The sequence below is a fragment of the Camelina sativa genome, chromosome 9 (genome assembly GCF_030686135.1).
Source record: "Camelina sativa cultivar CO46 ecotype springtype chromosome 9, ASM3068613v1".
In the NCBI taxonomy this organism is placed as follows: Eukaryota; Viridiplantae; Streptophyta; class Magnoliopsida; order Brassicales; family Brassicaceae; genus Camelina; species Camelina sativa.
The window spans coordinates 17,308,524-17,329,574 of NC_141888.1; the positions used below are offsets into that span (position 1 = coordinate 17,308,524).

Below are 21,051 nucleotides of genomic sequence, written 5' to 3' on the forward strand. Positions count from 1 at the left end.
TGGACGTCTACGAGGGAAACAATGGTGGTGGTGATTTGAGGTGGTTCGTGAGGAACTCGAGAACTGATGAAAGAGGACTTGAGGTCAAGAAAAGGACAAATGGAAGCAAAGTGAGGGGAAATGCGGATGGATCGAGAGACGACACAAGAGGTTTGGCTTTCCTCTTGATACGGTCTCTAACAAGGTCGAACCCGGTTCGAGGCTTGTTAGGGTTTTCTCAGGGTTCAATCCCGGATTGAAGAAAGAGAAGAATGAGACAAGTTTCAAGAATCTCTCTTGCGGAAAAGTTTTATTTTCATACAAGTCTAAAGAGGAACAAAGCTAAGAGAGAGTTTAAATACATTAGGTCAAGTGAGGACTTAGGGACCCGCGGACTCTTAATGGTCTGCACAATCGTCTTTAGACGTGTCTCCCTTGTAAATGGAACATGTCGCCTCTATTGACTTTCAACGCTAAGCTCTCAACGTTCAAAAGCTAAAGGATCAACGGAGAATATTCTCAAAGTTTCAAATTTAAACCAAAAACTAAGAGGGAAAGAGATAACCGCCTTGGCCTTGCGCGTGAAGCAACTTAGCCTTTAGGCGTTTTGCGTTTAGCTCCATGCCTCGTTAAAACCTTCTCCAGTAAACCCATTGGGACAAACCCGGAGTGAGGAAAAAGAGTACACTTCCTTGCTTAACGACTTTACCGTCTTCACTCTTGGGTAAGAGTGAAGACTAAGCTGACTGAGCCTTCGGAGTCTTCGTGGGGTGGCTGGTGTTGGACGTAGGTTCGGACAAATAGGTTGAGCCGCTGTTTGGCCGCCTTTGCTGAGCTCTTGGAACGTGTGGTGGCTCCGGGAAGGATCGTTGGAGCCCTGGCCGCGTCTGAAGAGGTTGCCCTGGTCGCGTCCAATGCGTCTTGGTCAGGCATCTCGGTCGCGTCCGGCGTGTCTTGGTCTTCTTGGCCGAGGTCGCGTCCTGTGATCACATCATTCCCTCCCCCTTGAAAAGGTTTTGTCCCCAAAACATCTTCGCCTTCACCTACATCAAACGGAACGAGGTCAGTGACATTGAATGAGGTGGACGTACCAAACTCACCTGGAAGCTCGAGTCGATAGGCGTTGTCGTTGATCTTCTCGATGACTCAGAATGGGCCATCTCCTCGCGGGCTAAGCTTGTCCTTGCGTTTTTGCTGGAACCTCTCCGGCCTTAAGTGTAGCCAGACCCAGTCACTAGGCTTGAACAGCATCGGTTTACGTCCTCGGTTGAGAAAGCGTGCATACTGCTCGTTCCTTCGCTCTATGTTGGCTCAGACCTCCTCGTTCAAAGCCTTGACCATTTCTGCTCGTGCGACACCGTCTTGATTCTCGGCTTCATTCGGTGGTATAGGGAGGAGATCCAGGGGCGTCAAAGGCTTGAACCCGTATGCGACCTCGAACGGCGACCTTTTTGTGGCTGAATGCACCGCTTGATTGTACGCAAACTCGATGATCGGGATGCACTCGAGCCAGGAGCCTTTGTTGCTTGCGATAGCTGTGCGGAGTAAGGCGCCTATTGATCTGTTGACGACCTCTGTTTGGCCGTTGGTCTAAGGGTGAGCCGCAGTGGAGTAAAGTAGCTTCGTCCCGAGCTTGCGCCAAATAGTTTGCCAGAAGTGGCCAAGAAACTTGGGATCCCGATCGGATATGATGGTGCGCGGAACGCCATGAAGCCTTATGACCTGAATAAAGAACAAATTCGCCAATTGCACAGCATCATTGTTCTTATTGCATGGAATGAAGTGAGCCATCTTCGAGAACCTATCAACAACCACCATGATACTATCTTTATGCGCCAAGAAGGGTAGGCCGAGGATGAAATCCATGGAGAGATCGATCCATGGTGCGGTGGACACGGGAAAAGGCATGTAGAGGCCATGCGGGTGAGTTGTCGACTTGGAGGTGCGACAAGCAATGCAACGGCCGACGTGCTTCTCCACCATACTTTGCATCTTTGGCCAGTAAAAATGCTCCTTGAGTACGGCCAAGGTCTTGGTGATGCCAAAATGACCCGCTAAACCTCCACTATGGGCTTCACGAACTAGCAACTCCCGGATAGAACCATTTAGTATACACAGCCGTCGACCTCTGAACAGGAAATCCTCATGAATGTAGAACTCGGTGTAGATTCCCTTCCCATGGTTCTGGAAGCAATCTCCAAATTCAGCATCTCCAGCATAAGCATCCTTGATGCTTTCAAAACCCAAAACTCGCGCGTCCATTGTGGTGATTAGTGCATGCCGTCTCGATAAGGCATCAGCGACTACGTTCTCCTTGCCTTTCTTGTACTTAATGACGTATGGGAACGACTCAATGAACTCCAAACATTTCGCATGACGTCTCTTGAGGTTGGTCTGGCCGCGGAGGTGCTTGAGAGTTTCGTGATTAGTGTGAATCACAAACTCTCTTGCCAATAAATAATGTTGCCAAACCTCCATGGCACGAACGAGGGCGTATAACTCCTTGTCATACGTAGGGTAGTTGAGCGTGGCTCCACCGGTTTGCCTCCTTGAGTCAGGACAGCTCCGACCCCGACTCCCGACGCATCGCACTCAACTTCAAAAGTTTTGTTGAAGTCGGGCAATGTAAGCAAGGGTGCTTGCGTGAGGCGTTTCTTGAGCTCGGTGAAGGCCTTGTCTTGTTCCTCTCCCCATCGAAACTCGCTATTCTTCTTGATCACGGAGGTGAGAGGTGCGGCGATCGTACTGAAGTCTCGCACAAACCTCCAGTAAAAGCTGGCTAGGCCGTGGAACGACCGGACTTGAGTGATGCTCGTTGGCGTGGGCCACTCCTCTATTGCGCGTATCTTCTCTCCATCGACCTTAAGGCCCTGCGAACTCACAACAAAGCCTAAAAAGACAAATTCATTAGCAGCAAACACGCACTTTTTCAAGTTTGCGTAGAGTTGCTCTTCGCGGAGAGTAAACAAGACAGCCTCTAGGTGTTTAACATGATCAGTCAAACTAGAGCTATATACCAATATATCATCAAAATAAACCACTACGAATTTATTGATAAATGATCTCAAAACATGGTTCATAAGACGCATAAAGGTAGAGGGGGCGTTAGAAAGACCGAATGGCATTACCAACCATTCGTACAAACCCTGTTTTGTCTTGAAGGCCGTTTTCCACTCGTCGCCCTCCTTCATTTGAACTTGATGGTAGCCGCTCTTCAAATCGATCTTTGAGAAGACACTAGCACCGCTAAGCTCGTCTAGCATGTCATCGAGGCGTGGAATAGGGTGGCGGTATTTGATGGTGATGTTGTTGACGGCTCGACAGTCAACGCACATCCTCCATGATCCGTCTTTCTTCGGGACTAGGAGCACTGGTACGGCACATGGACTCAAACTCTCTCGGACGTAACCTTGCGCCATGAGCTCTTTGACTTGTCGCTCAAGCTCCTTCGCCTCTTCGGGGTTGACACGGTAGGCTGGCCGGTTGGGAAGCTGTGCTCGTGGGACTAGATCGATCTGATGCTCGATGCCTCTGATCGGTGGTAGGCCTTCGGGGAGTTCTTCAGGGAACACATCCGCGAAACGCTTGAGGACGCCGCGTATGACCTCCGGTAAGGCCTCTAGAGAACCATCAAGACCTGAAAGCAATGCATCTCAAAATCAATTGTGCTGAGTCCTTAAGGGACTTTCTAACATCACCATATTGAATCAGGAAATTCTTTTTATCGTTCGAGTCTTTAGACAACTTGTCTTGCATTTCATACACTTGCGTGGGGCTCAAGGGTTTCAAGCAAATACGTTTGTTGTCATGAACGAAAAAGTATTGGTTAGTATGGCCGCAGTGTGTGGTGCGCTTATCAAACTGCCATGGGCGACCCAATAAAAGGTGGCTAGCTTGCATAGGCACTACATCACAAAGACTTGATCCTTATACGGACCAATACTGAATGGGACCGTGACCTATTCCTTTACTTGGATCACAGTGGTAAGGGCGATAACCATCTCAAGCGATAAGGGCGGTGGTGGTTTGTGGTTTCAAGAGAAAGTTTCTTGACAAGACTGGAACTTGCCACGTTAGTGCAAGAACCTCCATCTATGATCAAGCCACAAACGCGACCACTTACAGTGCATCTCGTGTGGAAAATGTTGTCACGTTGGTTGGCGTCATCTGTGGCTACACCGGCGTTCAAGATGCGGCGTATCATGAGCAGTTCTCCAACCTCGGGTTCCGCAATAGCTTCTTCCAGCTCGCCTTCTCCTCGCACAATCTCTTTGGTGGCCTCATCGTCGGACTCGATCTCGCCAGCCTCGGTCAGTATCATTGTCCATGCGTTCGGACAATCATGAGCGTAATGGCCTCTCCCTTGACACTTGAAACATATAATGTCGTGGCTCTGGACGTCGGTGGTGTTGTGTCGCGGATCTTGGCACTCATTGGTGGCCGGCTCCCTAGGTTTGAATCTCGAGTCCGCGCTGGTCGCCTTTGGATTTTCTGGCAATCGGTTGGATGGCGACGCGTTAGGAGTCCAAATTGTAGCTCCTTGAGTTCGGCCACGAGGCGCAGAGGCGCTCTTCTTCTTGATTTGATTTTCAATTTGCACCGAGAGATGCAATAACTCCTCAAAGGTTTGATAGGACTGGCGCTCGACCTTGCGTGCAATGCGCTCTTGCAATCCGTCCAAGAACTGAGCCATGAGTGACTCTTCAGAGTCATCGACTTGCAACCGGTTGCGCAAGTGTTCAAATTCTTCGTAATACTCCTCCACGTTCCATGCTCCTTGCGTTAGTCGCCGAAACTTCTTCTGGAGCTCGCGGTGGTAGTATGGAGGCACGTAGCGCCTTCGCATCTTTGCTTTCAAGACCTCCCAAACAGTGATAGGTCGGTCGCGGTTGCGTCGCTGTTCAGCTTCGAGTCGATCCCACCAGGTAAGGGCGTGATCGGTAAATTGTGCCACCGCATATTGGACCTTCCGCAGCTTCGGATGGGCATGACACGAGTACAAGTGGTCCATGCGACTTTTCCATTCAAGATAGGTGTAAGACCCCGACCCTAAAAACCCATACTCGGACCAAAACTGGCCGATAAAATTTTCTAGGGCCAACGAATTCTATGCGATAATTAACTAAGTACAATAGCGGATATGAATAACAGGTGAACTTAACTTAAACTTGCGAATTCATTAAAATGTTAAGAGGTTCAATTCAACGGAATAACAACTTGTCCCATGCATGGAAATAACAAAAACTAAATAAAAATAACGCCATGAATATTTCTACCCAAAGCCACACCATCCTTCCTCCTCCCTTGCCTCCATCACACGAGCTGGTCAGCCACTAAAGTCCCGATCATCGGACCTATCTTTTCCTGCGTCCATAAAAGGAGGCGTAAGCAAACAAAGTTTACTTAATGGAGCGGTCATCCCGTCTCACTAGGCTCAGTTCAACGATCTCAATCTAACACAGGGAATATTCCAATCAAGTCACGCAAGTCAATCAAATACCATGGATAGTCGCCTAAATCTCTTAGACCAACCATCATTCATATTGCAATAGAAACCATAACCATAAGACAAGCAATTAACGAGATTAAATAAACCATGGGTTAAGAGAATCAACCATGGAACTCGGCCACAGTCACGCACTCACCTTCGGTATCGACCTAAGGTGTTGATCTCTCGGTTTCTATGCTCGGATCTGATCCCCGCTTCTACACGGACAGATCAATACCATTAATATCCGAGATAAATCCCCTAACTATAACCATAACCATCGACGGATCAAGGTGGAAGAATACTTACCGTTCTTCTCGACTCTAGACTTAGGATCTCTCTCGGTTTAAGCTCGACAGAAACTCTCCTCTTTCTCTCTTGCGGCGGCTCTTGGATTCTTATCCCTTATATAGGATCCACGAACCGCCCTAAGTTTCCTTGGAACGATAAATCTCACCGCCCATAACTTCCCATAATTCTCGCATCTATCCTTATCCGATCACCTTTCCATTACCGCGAGTTTCCATTTCTCTCGGGTTTCCTTTCCCGTGAGTCGGCTTAAATCTCCGCGAGATTTCGAGTCCTTTTTGTCCACTATCGGCCCATCGGCCAAACCATGCCACCTTGTCCATCAGCCCGGTCCATCGATCGCCGATGCAACCATTTCCGGATAGTGCACTTCACTATCACTATCACTTCACTACCACTATCACTACACTATCATTATCACTAGGACTTTCATTCCTATTTTACTCGGACTGTCTCCCAGACTAAGTACCGAAACCTCCCAACCCATTTCTCGACAATTTACAGACCCGTTCGTCCGAACCAATTTTCATCCAGAAACTTGCAAGCCTGAATGATCTGATCACTGTAAACTTGGGATTCCATTTCCTCCATTCAAACATCTGCTTACTACTTCAGTAGTCTCGAACTCTCCATTTCCGTCGCCAAATCCCCATAATTTATCGAGTCTTAACGTCGGACTCTATCTTCGCTGGTTACCGCGTTCTATCGGCAGTTCTCGACAAATCCTCGATACCAAGTATCGGCAACTCTCGGCCATCCTGGATACCAAGTATCGGCAACTCTCGGCAATCCTCGATACCAAATATCGGCAACTCTCGGCAATCCTCGATACCAAGTATCGACAACTCTCGGCAATCCTCGATAAAAATCCTCGATATAACTCCTCGATCCTCGATGAAAATCCTCGATACAATCCTCGAGAGAATCCTCGAGAGAATCCTCGAGAGAATTCTCGATACAATCCTCGATAAAATCCTCGAGAGAATCCTTGAGAGAATCCTTGAGAGAATCCTCGAGAGAATCCTCGAGAGAATCCTTGATACGATCCTCGAGAGAATCCTCGATAACTCGACTCTGATTTCTCGACTCTCCCCTACCGAGGTTCCGGGTCGTTACATTTCTCCCCTACTTAGGACTGATTCGTCCTCGAATCTTTGCTTTCCTTACGTGGGATCTCTCTCTTGATGAACCACTTCTTGAAGTTCACCTTCATAACTTCCTCTGGTTCCCAAGTCGTCTCCTCTATCCCTTCACAAACCCATACGACCTGAATCAGCTTCGTCTTCTTCTTCTTATGCGGACCCCTCATCTTTGTACCAGTTATCCAAACTGGCCGACCGATGATGGTCATATTCACTTGTAGGTCAGGTGGGGGTTCGGAGATCACATTCTCCCGTCCCGTGATGCACTTCCTTAGCATCGACACGTGAAAAACCGGATGAAAAGCTGACATAGCCGGAGGTAACTCCAACTTGTAGGCCATCGGACCAATCTTCTCCAGGATTCTGTACGGTACCATGTATCTAGGTGTCAACTTAGTGTTCAGTGCTACCCGATCCTTACCCTTATAAGTCACAGTTTTGAGATAAACCATATCTCCAACCTGAAACTCCAACTCCCTTCGGCGCTTATCTGCGTAACTTTTCTGTCTATCTTGAGCTTCCTTCATTTTCAGCTTCAAGATTTTGATCTTCTTGGTCGTTTCGTCCACAAAATCTCGACCGTAAACACTTCGCTCCCCTACTTGTGTCCAGCACAAGGGTGTTCTGCAAGGTCGACCGTATAAAGCCTCATATGGTGACATGCCTATACTCACGTGGAAGCTATTGTTGTAGGCAAATTCTGCTAACGGCAGATGCCTTACCCATCTGTCTCCCCAATCCAAGACACTCGCTCGCAAAAGATCCTCGAGCGTCCGTATGGTACGCGTCCGGTTGGTACGCGTCCGGTTGGTCGTACTCATATCCATTCGCATCCCAAAACGCTTTTGTAAGGCCTTCCATATCCCCGAAGTAAACTTCGAGTCCCTATCCGACACTATGCTCGCTGGAACACCATGCAGCCGTACTATCTCTTGTACGTACACCTCGGCCAATTTCTCGGCCCCGTCCTTTTTGTTGATGGGCAAGAAATGTGCCGATTTGGTCAGTCTATCCACGACTACCCAGATGGCGTCCTTCTTGTCGCACGGTGGCAAGCTCGTGACGAAATCCATGGTTATCATTGTCCCATTTCCACTCGGGTATCGGTAAACTTTGCAACAAACCGCCCGGGACCTGATTCTCCGCCTTAACTCTCTGACATGTAGGACAAGCTGCGACCCATTCCGCCACATCTCTCTTCATGCCCGACCAATGGTAATACCTCTTCAAGTCTTGGTACATTTTGGTGGATCCAGGATGGATCGCCAACTGAGACTGATGCGCCTCCCTAAGGATTTCAGCCCGAAGGTTTTTATCCGAAGGAACACACACTCGTCCCTTAACCAAAATGGTACCGTTATTCGCTGTCTCATACTCGGTTCCGTCCACCTTGGACAACCGTATAAGCTCTGCGTCTTTCTCCTGTGCTAACCGTACCCGTGTTAGCAAATCTGCCTGGTTCGCGGCCCCAAGGCCCAACGGTTCCAACTGCTCTGTCAACGCATTCAACCGCAACGTTCTGATCATACAACCTAAATCCTCAACTTCTTTCTCAGCACTGATAGCCGACCCTCTCCTACTCAAGGCGTCCGCTACTAAATTGGCTTTACCCGGGTGGTAACTAATTTCTAAGTCGTAGTCCGCGACTAGTTCCATCCATCTCCGCTGGCGTAGGTTCAGCTCTGACTGAGTGAAGATGTACTGTAAACTCTTGTGATCCGTGTATATTTGCACCTTACCACCATACAAGTAGGACCTCTAAATCTTTAATGCAAATACTACGGCCGCCATCTCCAAATCATGGGTTGGATAATTCGCTTCACGCTTCCTCAATTGTCTAGAAGCATAAGCTATCACCTTCCCATTCTGCATAAGTACACATCCCAAACCTCGACCCGGCGCGTCCGTGTACACCACGTACGGCTCGTCGGATCCGGTAGTGCCAATACCGGCGCACTAGTCAACATGTCCTTAAGTCTTGAGAAACTCTTCTCGCACTCAGCCGACCACACATACGGTTCGTCCTTTCCCGTTAGCTTGGTCAGCGGTTGCGCCATACTCGCGAAACCTTTCACAAATCTTCGATAGTATCCGGCCAGTCCTAAGAAGCTTCTGATTTCCGAGGCGTTTCGCGGTCTAGGCCACTCTGCTATGGACCGAATCTTCTCCTGATCCACGGACACTCCTTTGTCCGATACTACATGTCCTAAGAACCCAATCTCGCGTTTCCAAAAGCTGCACTTGCTTAGCTTGGCGAAAAGCTTCTGCTCCTTCAACTTTTCTAGCACTGTCCTCAAATGCGCGGCATGCTCCTCTTTACTCTTCGAGTACACCAAAATGTCATCTATGAACACAATCACAAACTCGTCCAGATATTCTCGGAAAACATTATTCATGACCTTCATGAATGCTGCTGGGGCGTTGGTTAACCCAAACGGCATAACCACAAACTCGTAATGGCCGTACCTTGTCCTAAAGGCTGTCTTCCGAATGTCGGACTCCTCTATAGGGATTTGGTGATATCCCGAAGCCAAATCAATTTTCGAGAAATATGTGGCTCCCCGAAGTTGATCTAACAACTCGTCGATCCTCAGTAAAGGATACCGGTTCTTCACCGTAACCTTATTCAATCCTCGGTAGCCAATGCAAAGTCGAAAGGTACCGTCCTTCTTATTTTCAAAGAGTACCGGTGCACCCCATGGTGAGCTACTCGGTCTCACGAATCCTTTCCCCATCAGTTCCCCCAACTGTTTCTTTAACTCGGCCATCTCTGCCGGTGCCATGCGATACGGAGCTTTCGATATCGGAGCCGTACCAGGTTCCAACTCAATAGTGAACGGATCTGACCGTGATGGTGGTAACCCGGACAAAGGTCCGAACACACTCTCAAACTCCCGTACCACTGGTATCTCTGCTAATTCTGCACCCGTGCCCACTTCCTCTATCATGATCGAAGCCAAGTAAGCTTCGCACCCATTACTGATCAACTGTTCGGCCTGTGTCGCCGAGACTAACAAGTTTCCCGTCAATGGCCTGATGCCCTGATATACTACCATCTCCTTAGCAGTTTCAAACAATACTCGCCCGCGATAGCAGTCCAAGTGAGCTCGGTGTTTACTTAGCCAGTCCATACCCAATATCACATTGTGTGCCTTTACTCGACATATGACTAAGTCCGCTGGCAAATCCATGCCGCATACCATGACCGAGATATTACGCACCACTCCGTACGTAAACATCACTTAACCGCCCGCTGCTTGTACTAAACCAAAATGATCTCTGGGTTCCTTCCGGAAACCACCCTTACCAATCATGTCCGGACTCACAAAGCAATGCGTAGCCCCGGTGTCAAACATCACATGAGTTTCCACACCGCCCATGAGTAAAGTCCCTACACAATTCTACTTGCTAAGAACTTATACACACACAAACAAACGCACGCACACACACACACAATATTCACGCAAGAAATTCACTAAGGTGAGTATCCAACTTACCAGTGATCTGCTGTGAAGTGCTCGCTTCCACCTACCCGTCCGCGATCGAATACACCCTAGGCATAATCGCCGGCCGTTTCGGCGGTGGTGGCAACGGCAGCACCTTGCTGGCCCGTTTCTGCCCTTGCGTTCCCAACTGCGGACAATCCGGCCGAATATGACCCGGCTGTCCACATTGGCAGCACACTCGTGTGTCGCTCCCCCTCTTCGGACAGCTGTTTGCCAAGTGACCCTTCTCACCGCAATTGAAACAAGCGCCCATCAACTGTCGGCACTAACCCGAGTGTCTCTTACGGCAAGTCGTACACAAGCGCACACTGCCCTTACCCGTAGGTTTCCGACTCCCAGTCTGCTTACTCCCGGTTCCCGGTTCAGTTTTCACCATCGGCGCCTGCTGCACCGTGATTCCTCTAGGATTCTGCCGAGCTTCCTCAGCCAGTCCGTCCTCCAACATGGCCGCCTTCTCCACCAGCTCAGCAAGACTCCCAAAGTTCCGAATCATACACCGGTTGCGGACATCCACCCTCATGCCCTGCAAGAAGTTATGCATGAACGTAATGCTCACAACTTCAGTTTTCCAAAAAAACCTGCTAGTGGAGGAAGACCTCCTAGGGATAAGAGACATAGAGCTAAAGAGAGAGCCAAAAAAGGATCTTTTGTGTATAATCCTGCATAATCTCGAATGTTATCAGTTCCGAACCGACGAATCTGAACTTGCTCCTCTACCATCTCATTCCCACCGTACCTCTTGAGTCGGTTGAACTCGGTCTCATACTCTCGCATGGACCGGTCCCCTTGCTTCAAGTCTAAGAATTCCAACTCAAGACGGTCGATAGCTTCTTGCGGAAAATTTTTCGCAAGAAACAACCCGCGAAAAGTCTCCCATGAACAATTCGGGTTGACCATACGGGTCGCCATGCCTGTCCACCACGCATGGGCTTCCCCGGACAGGTAGCGGGTAGCGATTTCCTTCCGATACTCCATCGGACAACGCACCGAGTCGAAGTTCCTTTAGAGGCAAATTCTCCACTCGTCAGCCTCGGTTGGATTCGCTCCCCCACTAAAATACTGCGTACCCAACTTAAGCATGTGGTCCATGATAGTCAAGTACAAAGGAGCTGCCACCACTGGCACCACATTAGGTACAGGCGGGTTTGCGGCCTGAGGTGGTATCATTTGGTTCAGTATTTGGACCAAGGTCTCCAATACTTGCCCCATCCCCACGTTCGCAGTCGCATTAACACCCGTACCCCCTACTGGTATCGCTCTCGTACCGACTCCCTGGGTTCCATGCCCTCCGGTTTCCGTCCCGGTCCTCGCACCCACTTGCTCAACATTCACTGCAGCAGTGTTCGGTGCTTCCTCAGTGTTCCCTCCGACTCCTGGTCTAGCCGAGGTATTAGTCGAGTTGCGAGTGTTAGGTGCCATCTGAAATACCATAACCGATTCTAAGTTAGTGTCCAAACCAACTTAGCCTATAACCCTATAATCTATATATGACCAGTCTTACCGTGAGACGTTATCGGCAAGGAAGGGATGGCATTTTTGTAACAATAACCCATGCACCCATTATATGAACATGTCCTAGAACTATAACCGTGCTCTGATACTAAATGTAAGACCCCGACCCTAAAAACCCATACTCGGACCAAAACTCGCCGATAAAATTTTCTAGGGCCGACGAATTCTATGCGATAATTAACTAAGTACAACAGCGGATATGAATAACAGGTGAACTTAACTTAAACTTGCGAATTCATTAAAATGTTAAGAGGTTCAATTCAACGGAATAACAACTTGTCTCAGGCATGGAAATAACGAAAACTAAATAAAAATAACGCCATGAATATTTCTACCCAAAGCCACACCATCCTTCCTCCTCCCTTGCCTCCGTCACACGAGCTGGTCAGCCACTAAAGTCCCGATCATCGGACCTATCTTTTCCTGCGTCCATAAAAGGAGGCGTAAGCAAACAAAGTTTACTTAGTGGAGCGGTCATCCCGTCTCACTAGGCTCAGTTCAACGATCTCAATCTAACACAGGGAATATTCCAATCAAGTCACGCAAGTCAATCGAATACCATGGATAGTCGCCTAAATCTCTTAGACCATGCAACAGAAACCAAATACCATGCAATAGAAACCATAACCATAAGACAAGCAATTAACGAGATTAAATAAACCACGGGTCAAGAGAATCAACCATGGAACTCGGCCACAGTCACGCACTCACCTTCGGTATCGACCTAAGGTGTTGATCTCTCGATTTCTATGCTCGGATCTGATCCCCGCTTCTACACGGACAGATCAATACCATTAATATCCGAGATAAATCCCCTAACTATAACCGTAAACATCGACGGATCAAGGTGGAAGAACACTTACCGTTCTTCTCGACTCTAGACTTAGGATCTCTCTCGGTTTAAGCTCGACAGAAACTCTCCTCTTTCTCTCTTGCGGCGGCTCTCGGATTCTTATGCGAAACTAGGGAAATTCTTAAGGGTTTTATCCCTTATATAGGATCCACGAATCGCCCTAAGTTTCCTTGGAACGATAAGTCTCACCGCCCATAACTTCCCATAATTCTCGCATCTATCCTTATCCGATCACCTTTCCATTACCGCGAGTTTCCATTTCTCTCGGGTTTCCTTTTCTGTGAGTCGGCTTAAATCTCCGCGAGATTTCGAGTCCTTTTTGTCCACTATCGGCCCATCGGCCAAACCATGCCACCTTGTCCATCGGCCCGGTCCATCAATCGCTGATGCAACCATTTCCGGATAGTGCACTTCACTATCACTATCACTTCACTACCACTATCACTACACTATCACTATCACTAGGACTTTCATTCCTATTTTACTCGGACTATCTCCCAGACTAAGTACCGAAACCTCCCAACCCATTTCTCGGCAATTTACAGACCCGTTCGTCCGAACCAATTTTCATCCAGAAACTTCCAAGCCTGAATGATCTGATCAATGTAAACTTGGGATTCCATTTCCTCCGTTCAAACATCTGCTTACTACTTCAGTAGTCTCGAACTCTCCATTTCCATCGCCAAATCCCCATAATTTATCGAGTCTTAACGTCGGACTCTATCGTCGCTGGTTACCGCATTCTATCGACAGTTCTCGACAAATCCTCGATACCAAGTATCGGCAACTCTCGGCCATCCTCGATACCAAGTATCGGCAATCCTCGATACCAAGTATCGGCAACTCTCGGCAATCCTCGATACCAAGTATCGACAACTCTCGGCAATCCTCCATAAAAATCCTCGATATAACTCCTTGATCCTCTATGAAAATCCTCGATACAATCCTCGAGAGAATCCTCGAGAGAATCCTCGAGAGAATTCTCGATACAATCCTCGATAAAATCCTCGAGAGAATCCTCGAGAGAATCCTCAAGAGAATCCTCGAGAGAATCCTCGAGAGAATCCTCGATACGATCCTCGAGAGAATCCTCGAGAGAATCCTCGATAACTCGACTCGGATTTCTTGACTCTCCCCTACCGAGGTTCCGGGTCGTTACAATAGGCCTCGGGGTCTGACTTGCCCGCGAACGTTGGTGGAACCATCTTGTGGTTCGGCTCGTAACGTCTCGGGGCTTCGTCGTCTTGATCATCGTAGCGGTGTCGTCGTCTAGGCCTCGGTTCAAAGTCCTCATCGGACTGATCACTCACCGGCTCGCGTCGTGGTCGCCTCACGAGTAACGGATCTTCGCGAGGAGGATTCATAAGTTCAATCCTCGTGAGGCGATCAGCAAGTTGCTCTAGGCCGGTTCATAATGCGGCGAGGGTGACACCAATCTCTGGTGGCGCTGGTGGAACTTCTTCGGCCATCGTACGGACTGGTTGTTGGTGACGTGGAGTGGCTCCGCGGTATAAGTTTGAATTTAAACCTCGCAAAAAGAATACCACACGTGAGTCTCACACGTTCAAGAGGACCACAAAAAGATTCGTTTCACCAACAATGATTGAGGACAGCTATGACACATTCAAACCTATGGCTAAAACAAATAAAGCAAAAGCAAAAGTAAAAGTGCTACGCGACAAGAATTGCTTTATGCCTAAGACCGGAAACACAAAAATAAAACGCGAAACTAGCTTTATGGATCTAAAGGTGAACTCGCAAGAACACAAAGGAACAGAGATACGAACACGAAGAACAAATACGAATTCTAACAACCTAAGCGAACGAAAGACAATCCTAAGCATACACCAAATTAAACCAAAAAGAACAAGCGAGTCCTATGGAGCTAAAAGATGCAAACTTTAAACTCAAAGATTGAAACTTTAAAGGAACAGAGAGTTCTGGAAAAAAACAACCTTGTAGGAGCTTTGAAGCTCTGATACCAAGCTGATGTGACCCGAAGACACGGTCACGATACGGTCGCGGTACGGATGCGGCTTGAGCTCTTGGTCAACTTTCAATCTGTGAAACTTTCCTCGACCGAGGTTCTGGACTTCGGATCTAGGAGAGAATCAAACAAGGGAAACGGAGTTTGAAGGAATTCGGATCTAGGAGGGCCACGAACGATTCTATCGGACGGTACGGATGCGGAACGAGCGGATGGACGTCTACGAAGGAAACAATGGTGGGGATGATTTGAGGTGGTTCGTGAGGAACTCGAGAACTGATGAAAGAGGACTCGAGGTCAAGAAGAGGACAAATGGAAGCGAAGTAAGGGGAAATGCGGATGGATCGAGAGACAACACAAGAGGTTTGGCTCTCCTCTTGATACGGTCTCTAACAAGGTCGAACCCGGTTCGAGGCTTGTTAGGGTTTTCTCAAGGTTCAATCCCGGATTGAAGAAAGAGAAGAATGAGACAAGTTTCAAGAATCTCTCTTGAGGAAAAGTTTTATTTTCATACAAGTCTAAAGAGGAACAAAGCTAAGAGAGAGTTTAAATACATTAGGTCAAGTGAGGACTTAGGGACACGCGGACTCTTAGTGGTCCGCACAATCGTCTTTAGACGTGTTTCCCTTGTAAATGGAACAAGTCGCCTCTATTGACTTTCAATGCTAAGCTCTCAACGTTCAAAAGCTAAAGGATCAAAGGAGAATATTCTCAAAGTTTCAAATTTAAACCAAAAACTAAGAGGGAAAGAGATAACCGCCTTGGCCTTGCGCATGAAGCAACTTAGCCTTTAGGCGTTTTGCGTTTAGCTCCATGCCTCGTTAAAACCTTCTCCGGTAAACCCATTGGGACAAACCCGGAGTGAGGAAAAAGAGTACACTTCCTTGCTTAACGACTTGACCGTCTTCACTCTTGGGTAAGAGTGAAGACTAAGCGGACTGAGCCTTCGGAGTCTTCGTGGGGTGGCTGGTGTTGGACGTAGGTTCGGACAAATAGGTTGAGCCGCTGTTTGGCCGCCTTTGCTGAGCTCTTGGAACGTGTGGTGGCTCCGGGAAGGATCGTTGGAGCCTTGGCCGCGTCTGAAGAGGTTGCCCTGGTCGCGTCCGATGTGTCTTGGTCAGGCATCTCGGTTGTGTCCGGCGTGTCTTGGTCTTCTTGGCCGAGGTCGCGTCATGCGATCACATCATAGGTTCTCTTCTACTCTCCTATAAATACTCTAAACCTATTAAGGAGACATATCTCATATCTTATCTTTTGTTTTAGTAAGTGTTCTTAAAATTATCTTCTCTTGGTTTGTTGGATAATTGAGGATTTCTAAGTTTTAATAGCAATTTCTTCTTCTAATCTCTCAATCTATCATCTCTTATTGATGATTAGGGTGCTTAGTGGTATTTAGACTTGATATTAATGCATGCTTACCTTGTGATTGCCTTTGCTTACCTTGTGATTGCCTTTGGAAATTGTTGATTATCACTTGATTAGCATAGAATCTTTACCATGGAAATGGATTGATTTGCATAAGTGTTCTTAGCCATAGGATTGTTCTTGAATGTTTTTTAGACATCTAGGATTGATTAACTATCTCTCAAGTCAATAACCTTGCCCAAGGTTCATTTGTTTAATCTTGATTTAAAGCTTGTTGCTAGTTGTGTTCTGTTTCTTTGAGTTTGCATTGTTAGAATTATCTTTATTTATCTCTTTTAATCAGTTTGTTAGATAAGATTGTGACAAAAGAATATTTCCTGTTTTAGAATAGATTAAGCATCTTTGTATATTCTTAGTGTGTTGATTAATGTAAACTGTGGATTGATAAAATAATTGATACAAAAACTACTACATCAAAACTGCTATGTCGCGGCAAAAGTAAACTTCATAATATTTGGACCTTCTTACAATTTTACTGATGAATATTTTGTGATGGTTCTCTGTTTGACCTGAATACCATTCGTAGCCAAAATCAGATAATGGCTTCTTCTTCTTCTCCCTCCACCAACCCATCTCAAAACCTAAATTAAAAGAAAAAAAAGTTTATATTGAAATCAAATGACGAGAGGATTGAAAACCTCATTAACTGCGATAACAAAAAAAGAACAAGTACTAATTTGCTGTTATTGTTGTCTTCCCGTGCAGATAGCACTAAGGTCGAAAAGAGATGAGACGTGAAGATAAGTAAGCATTCGACTGACTTTCTAAGTCCTGCTTCTCCGTATGGACAAGTTGGAAGAAATAAGTAAATAAGACACCTATCTAAAAATATATATATATATATATATCAACTCTTCAAGAAACACAATACTATGAATACATGCGATGCGAGTCTGAGGCCAAATGAACAGAGGAAACCAACTCAAAACATCCTTATGAAATGCAAGCAGAATATATTAGTCAAAGGGCATCATAATACCAGATCTAGAGATATGCCACAAGCAGCAGTTGAACCACCAAGAGTGTATTTCAGAATCAGTGTCAGCCAATTAACCATGCAACTCTGCAAAATCCCACAAAATTCATAAGTAAAACATCAAAAGCTCCAAATCCTTCAACGAGTGGTTAATGAAACCGCAACAAATTGCTAGATAACTAAACAAGCAAGTGAAATGATACCCTTCACCAACGCAAATGTAAGAGTAGTGATAGGCACTTCCAACTGAAGGAAAAAGACTAGAGACTACTACAGAAACACCAGCTATAAAGAATGAAAAGGCTAGAGCAGGTCCTGAATGCTCTCTCGCCATTGTTGCCACAAGAATATAAACCCCTGCTCCAATTGTTGATCCAACACCTAAAAATTTTACAAACCCAAACTCTGAGGTTTAGTGAAGAACACATCCAAAAACAAAAAAGACACATAATTTATTATCATATCGTACATAAGGACAAAATCATGAGTAAAGTAATAAACAGCTAAACAATAATTAACTTCAAACAGCAAAAAAAAAAAGCTACAGACTTTATAAACGCAGATATTACAGACACAATCAGATTGAGAAATTCATTGACTTAGAAAGAAACATCGATTCCTAAAAATTAGTATCTTTGAGAAAATTGATTAGTTCATAATAAGAATACCAATTGCAATTAAGTGAGGAAAGATCAAGGCTTTGGCGATTTGCTGGTCATGAGACTCAGTTTGGCAACCATGTGAATGGCCACCTCAAGTGACAGCGGCTGAGATGATGGATGAGAAAGTGGTGGCAGCGGAAGAAGAGTAATCGCCGACGAAGCTGATGTGGAGAGAGACGGAGTCTGAGAGAGAGTAGAGATCAGAGAGAAAGGAAAAGTGGAGAGAAGAGGGGAAATTTTCTTTGAATTAGAATTTGGGATAAATGAATTGAATTTTCTTTTTTGTATAAAAGTTGTTTTTTCTGCATCAAAATTCAGAAGTGTTTTTTAGGGGAAAAAAAGATGAGCTAAGTTTGGCGGACAAACTAGAAATTTGGCTAAATATTTTGCCTCCTAAATGATTTTCTAGCTACAATAGTGAATTTTCTAGCTAAATCATTCTGAGACCTATAATAGCGCTACAATAACTCTATAATAGAGTTCACATCCAATTTTGACACTGTTAGTAGCAGTTAGTGAATTAGTGCTACAATGATGGTACCCTCTTTCCGCCGGATCTTTACTTTGGCGAGTTCTTCTTCCTCTTTCCGTCGTATGAATATGTCATCGATGAGATCTAGTCATAGTACTCTGTTTATCCGCCTCTCATACTACCACAGGAGACCTCAGATCCGTTCCCAATTCTTAGCATTAGTAAGACTCTGAAAAGAAAGAGTCAAACTCGACTGAGGGAGATTCTCATGCCGATAAGGATGCAGTTATTTCAGGTTCCGGTCTCAGCCCTAAGTCTCAGGCGGCGGAAGGCGCCGATAAGGGTGAAATCAACATGTGCCCGCCGACTTGTCTCGGGCAGTTTTACGAATTTTTCTCCTTCTCTTACCTTACTCCTCCGATTCAATGTAAGTTTATATTTTTCTCATCTGTTCATCGAATTGTTCTGAGTTTTGATCTCTCGTTTGATGATTCCGGATTCTTAATTTTGCCAGATATCAGAAGGTTTGTTCGTCCATCTAAAGATAAAAAAGGATTAGATTATTTGTTTCAAATCGATGTAAGTGGCTCTTTCTCTTTTGAAACTAGGAATTTGGGAAGTGTGACTTTTAAGTAGTTTTGCTAAAACCATTGTTTGTCAAAATACAGATTAAAGTGTCAAGTGGGAAGCCTTTCACTGTTAATGCAACAAGAACAGGTTTTTATCCAGCGGGGAAACAGCAACTTCTGTGTCACTCCTTGGTTGAGCTGCTGCAACAGATTAGCCGGCCTTTTGATGCGGTAAGTTTGGAGATACATATTCCTAAAAAGTTTTACCTTTATGGTTTCTTGACTTCTGATTAATTGCGGTGATATATGATTGTGGCTGTAGGCTTATGATGCTCTTATGAAATCTTTCATTGAGCACAATAAGGTACGTGAATATACCTTATATGGTTTCACTGGAATTCTATAGTTGATCATAGGTAACTTCAACATATAATTATTGTTATTCACTTTTCAGTTTGGCAACCTTCCTTATGGTTTTCGAGCAAACACTTGGGTAGTTCCTCCGGTTGTTGCAGATAGCCCATCTACTTTTCCGTCACTTCCAGTGGAAGATGAGACATGGGGAGGGGATGGTGGTGGAGTGGGCCGGTCTGGTAAGCATGATCAAAGGAAGTGGGCAAAGGAATTTGCGATTTTGGCAGCAATGCCCTGTAAAACACCTGAAGAGAGACAGGTTCGAGATAGGAAGGCTTTTCTACTCCACAGTCTATTTGTCGACGTTTCAGTTTTCAAGGCAGTGGAAACTATTAAATATGTACTAGAGAGTAATCAAAGCTCACCAAAGGATCCTGGTGCATTGGCTTTCCATGAAGAAAGAAGAGGTGATTTAATTATAAGGGTGGCTAGAGATGATCCTGATGCAAGTGCCAAGCTTGACCGAAAGAGTGATGGGACCCAGGTTCTAGAGATCTCTCAGGAAGAACTTGCTCAAAGAAATTTACTGAAAGGGATCACTGCTGATGAGAGTGCGACAGTTCATGTAATTTTTTTAGCTTGAGGTGATTTTCTTAGCTTGCTCTTGTTGGATTTGTTACTGAGATTTACTTTGATCATATAGGATACGTCTACCTTGGGGGTGGTGGTCGTAAGACACTGTGGCTGTACAGCCATTGTAAAGGTTGCTCCTGAATTTAACTTGAATGGTGGCCACATCCTACAGGATATTGACATTGAAGACCAATCGGAAGGAGGTGCAAATGCACTGAATGTAAATAGGTAAAATATATGGTCTTAGTGGTTTGTCTAAAAGTTTCAAGCAAAAGGGCATGTCCATTTACTCACGTGTGTGTTGCTGAACATATGGCTTGGCATGATCTAAAAATTTGTGACATTTTGGCATATAATTTGTTCTGGTTATGGTTATGGACTATATTTGTTCATGATCTATTCTGGTTATGGACTATATTTGTTCTATTGAATTTTAAAGATCCAAAAAGGTTATTTGTTCTAATGAAAATAGATCAATTTCCTCATTTTAGGGTCTTTTCAATAAAATGAAAACGTATTCTTCTTTCTTTCCTGGGTCTTTCGTTCTGTCAGATTCCTAATAAATTATCTAATTAAAACGTGTCTCGATATCACAAAAAGTGTTGTTGGGGAATCGCGAAAAATTACTAATTCTGTGCCTGCTCAGATCCACACATGATAAATACATAAAGTTAGCTTTTCTCACAATATATTATTCAAATTAATTAAAAAATTTTGAATTCGAATTGCTAATAAAAGAAATAAAAGTATTTCTCAAACAATTGACTATATGGCTGAGTTATTGACATAAACGGCTGACTTATGAAATATTTGTAAATTAGAATTATTATAACTCAAAATTAAAATATAGAATGAAAAAATGAATATTACAATCATTATAAGCAATAAAAAGTAATAATTATAGACAAAGATTGATTTTTACATAGTCTGATCAAAATGTGTAAAACATTCAAAACATGACATTTAGGGGTTAGGGTTTGAGGTTTAGAGTTCATATTTCCAACAGTATGAATTTTAATATAACAGTTTAGTTTTGGTTATATTGTGTTTGGTTTAAGGTAGTAATTTAGATATACTAATATGATAACCATTTAAAAAATTAAAAAATTTTGAAAATTACTTTTCGGTTATTTCCGGTTATGGATCGCTTAGATGAATATATAACCATAAATAATCCAAATGTT

The 21,051-nt window shown here is 45.2% G+C and overlaps 1 protein-coding gene and 1 long non-coding RNA gene across 2 annotated transcripts; one reads left to right on the forward strand and one right to left on the reverse strand.

The window, feature by feature from the left end:
* Window positions 1–16,561: 16,561 nt before the first annotated feature.
* On the reverse strand, window positions 16,562–17,984 carry LOC104710847 (uncharacterized). The gene is made up of 4 exons (XR_015565006.1): window positions 17,846–17,984; window positions 17,381–17,558; window positions 17,181–17,264; window positions 16,562–16,782 (listed from the first exon to the last, which is right to left on the reverse strand). It is a non-coding gene; the product is annotated as an uncharacterized LOC104710847 (long non-coding RNA).
* Window positions 17,857–20,352, forward strand: LOC104710846 (protein REDUCED CHLOROPLAST COVERAGE 2-like). The gene is made up of 6 exons (XM_010427505.3): window positions 17,857–18,738; window positions 18,826–18,890; window positions 18,980–19,111; window positions 19,203–19,244; window positions 19,335–19,859; window positions 19,938–20,352. Exons 1-6 carry the CDS (start codon window positions 18,666–18,668, stop codon window positions 20,097–20,099), a joined length of 999 nt encoding a protein of 332 aa, XP_010425807.1. The 5' UTR covers window positions 17,857–18,665; the 3' UTR covers window positions 20,100–20,352.
* The last annotated feature ends 699 nt before the right edge of the window (window positions 20,353–21,051 follow it).

Coding starts and splice junctions, on each gene's coding strand:
- LOC104710846 (XM_010427505.3), top strand. CDS start 18,666: ATGTGCCCGCCGACTTGTCTCGGGCAGTTTTACGAATTTTTCTCCTTC. Junction 18,739..18,825: donor CCTTACTCCTCCGATTCAAT/GTAAGTTTATAT, acceptor TAATTTTGCCAG/ATATCAGAAGGTTTGTTCGT. Junction 19,860..19,937: donor ATGAGAGTGCGACAGTTCAT/GTAATTTTTTTA, acceptor TTGATCATATAG/GATACGTCTACCTTGGGGGT.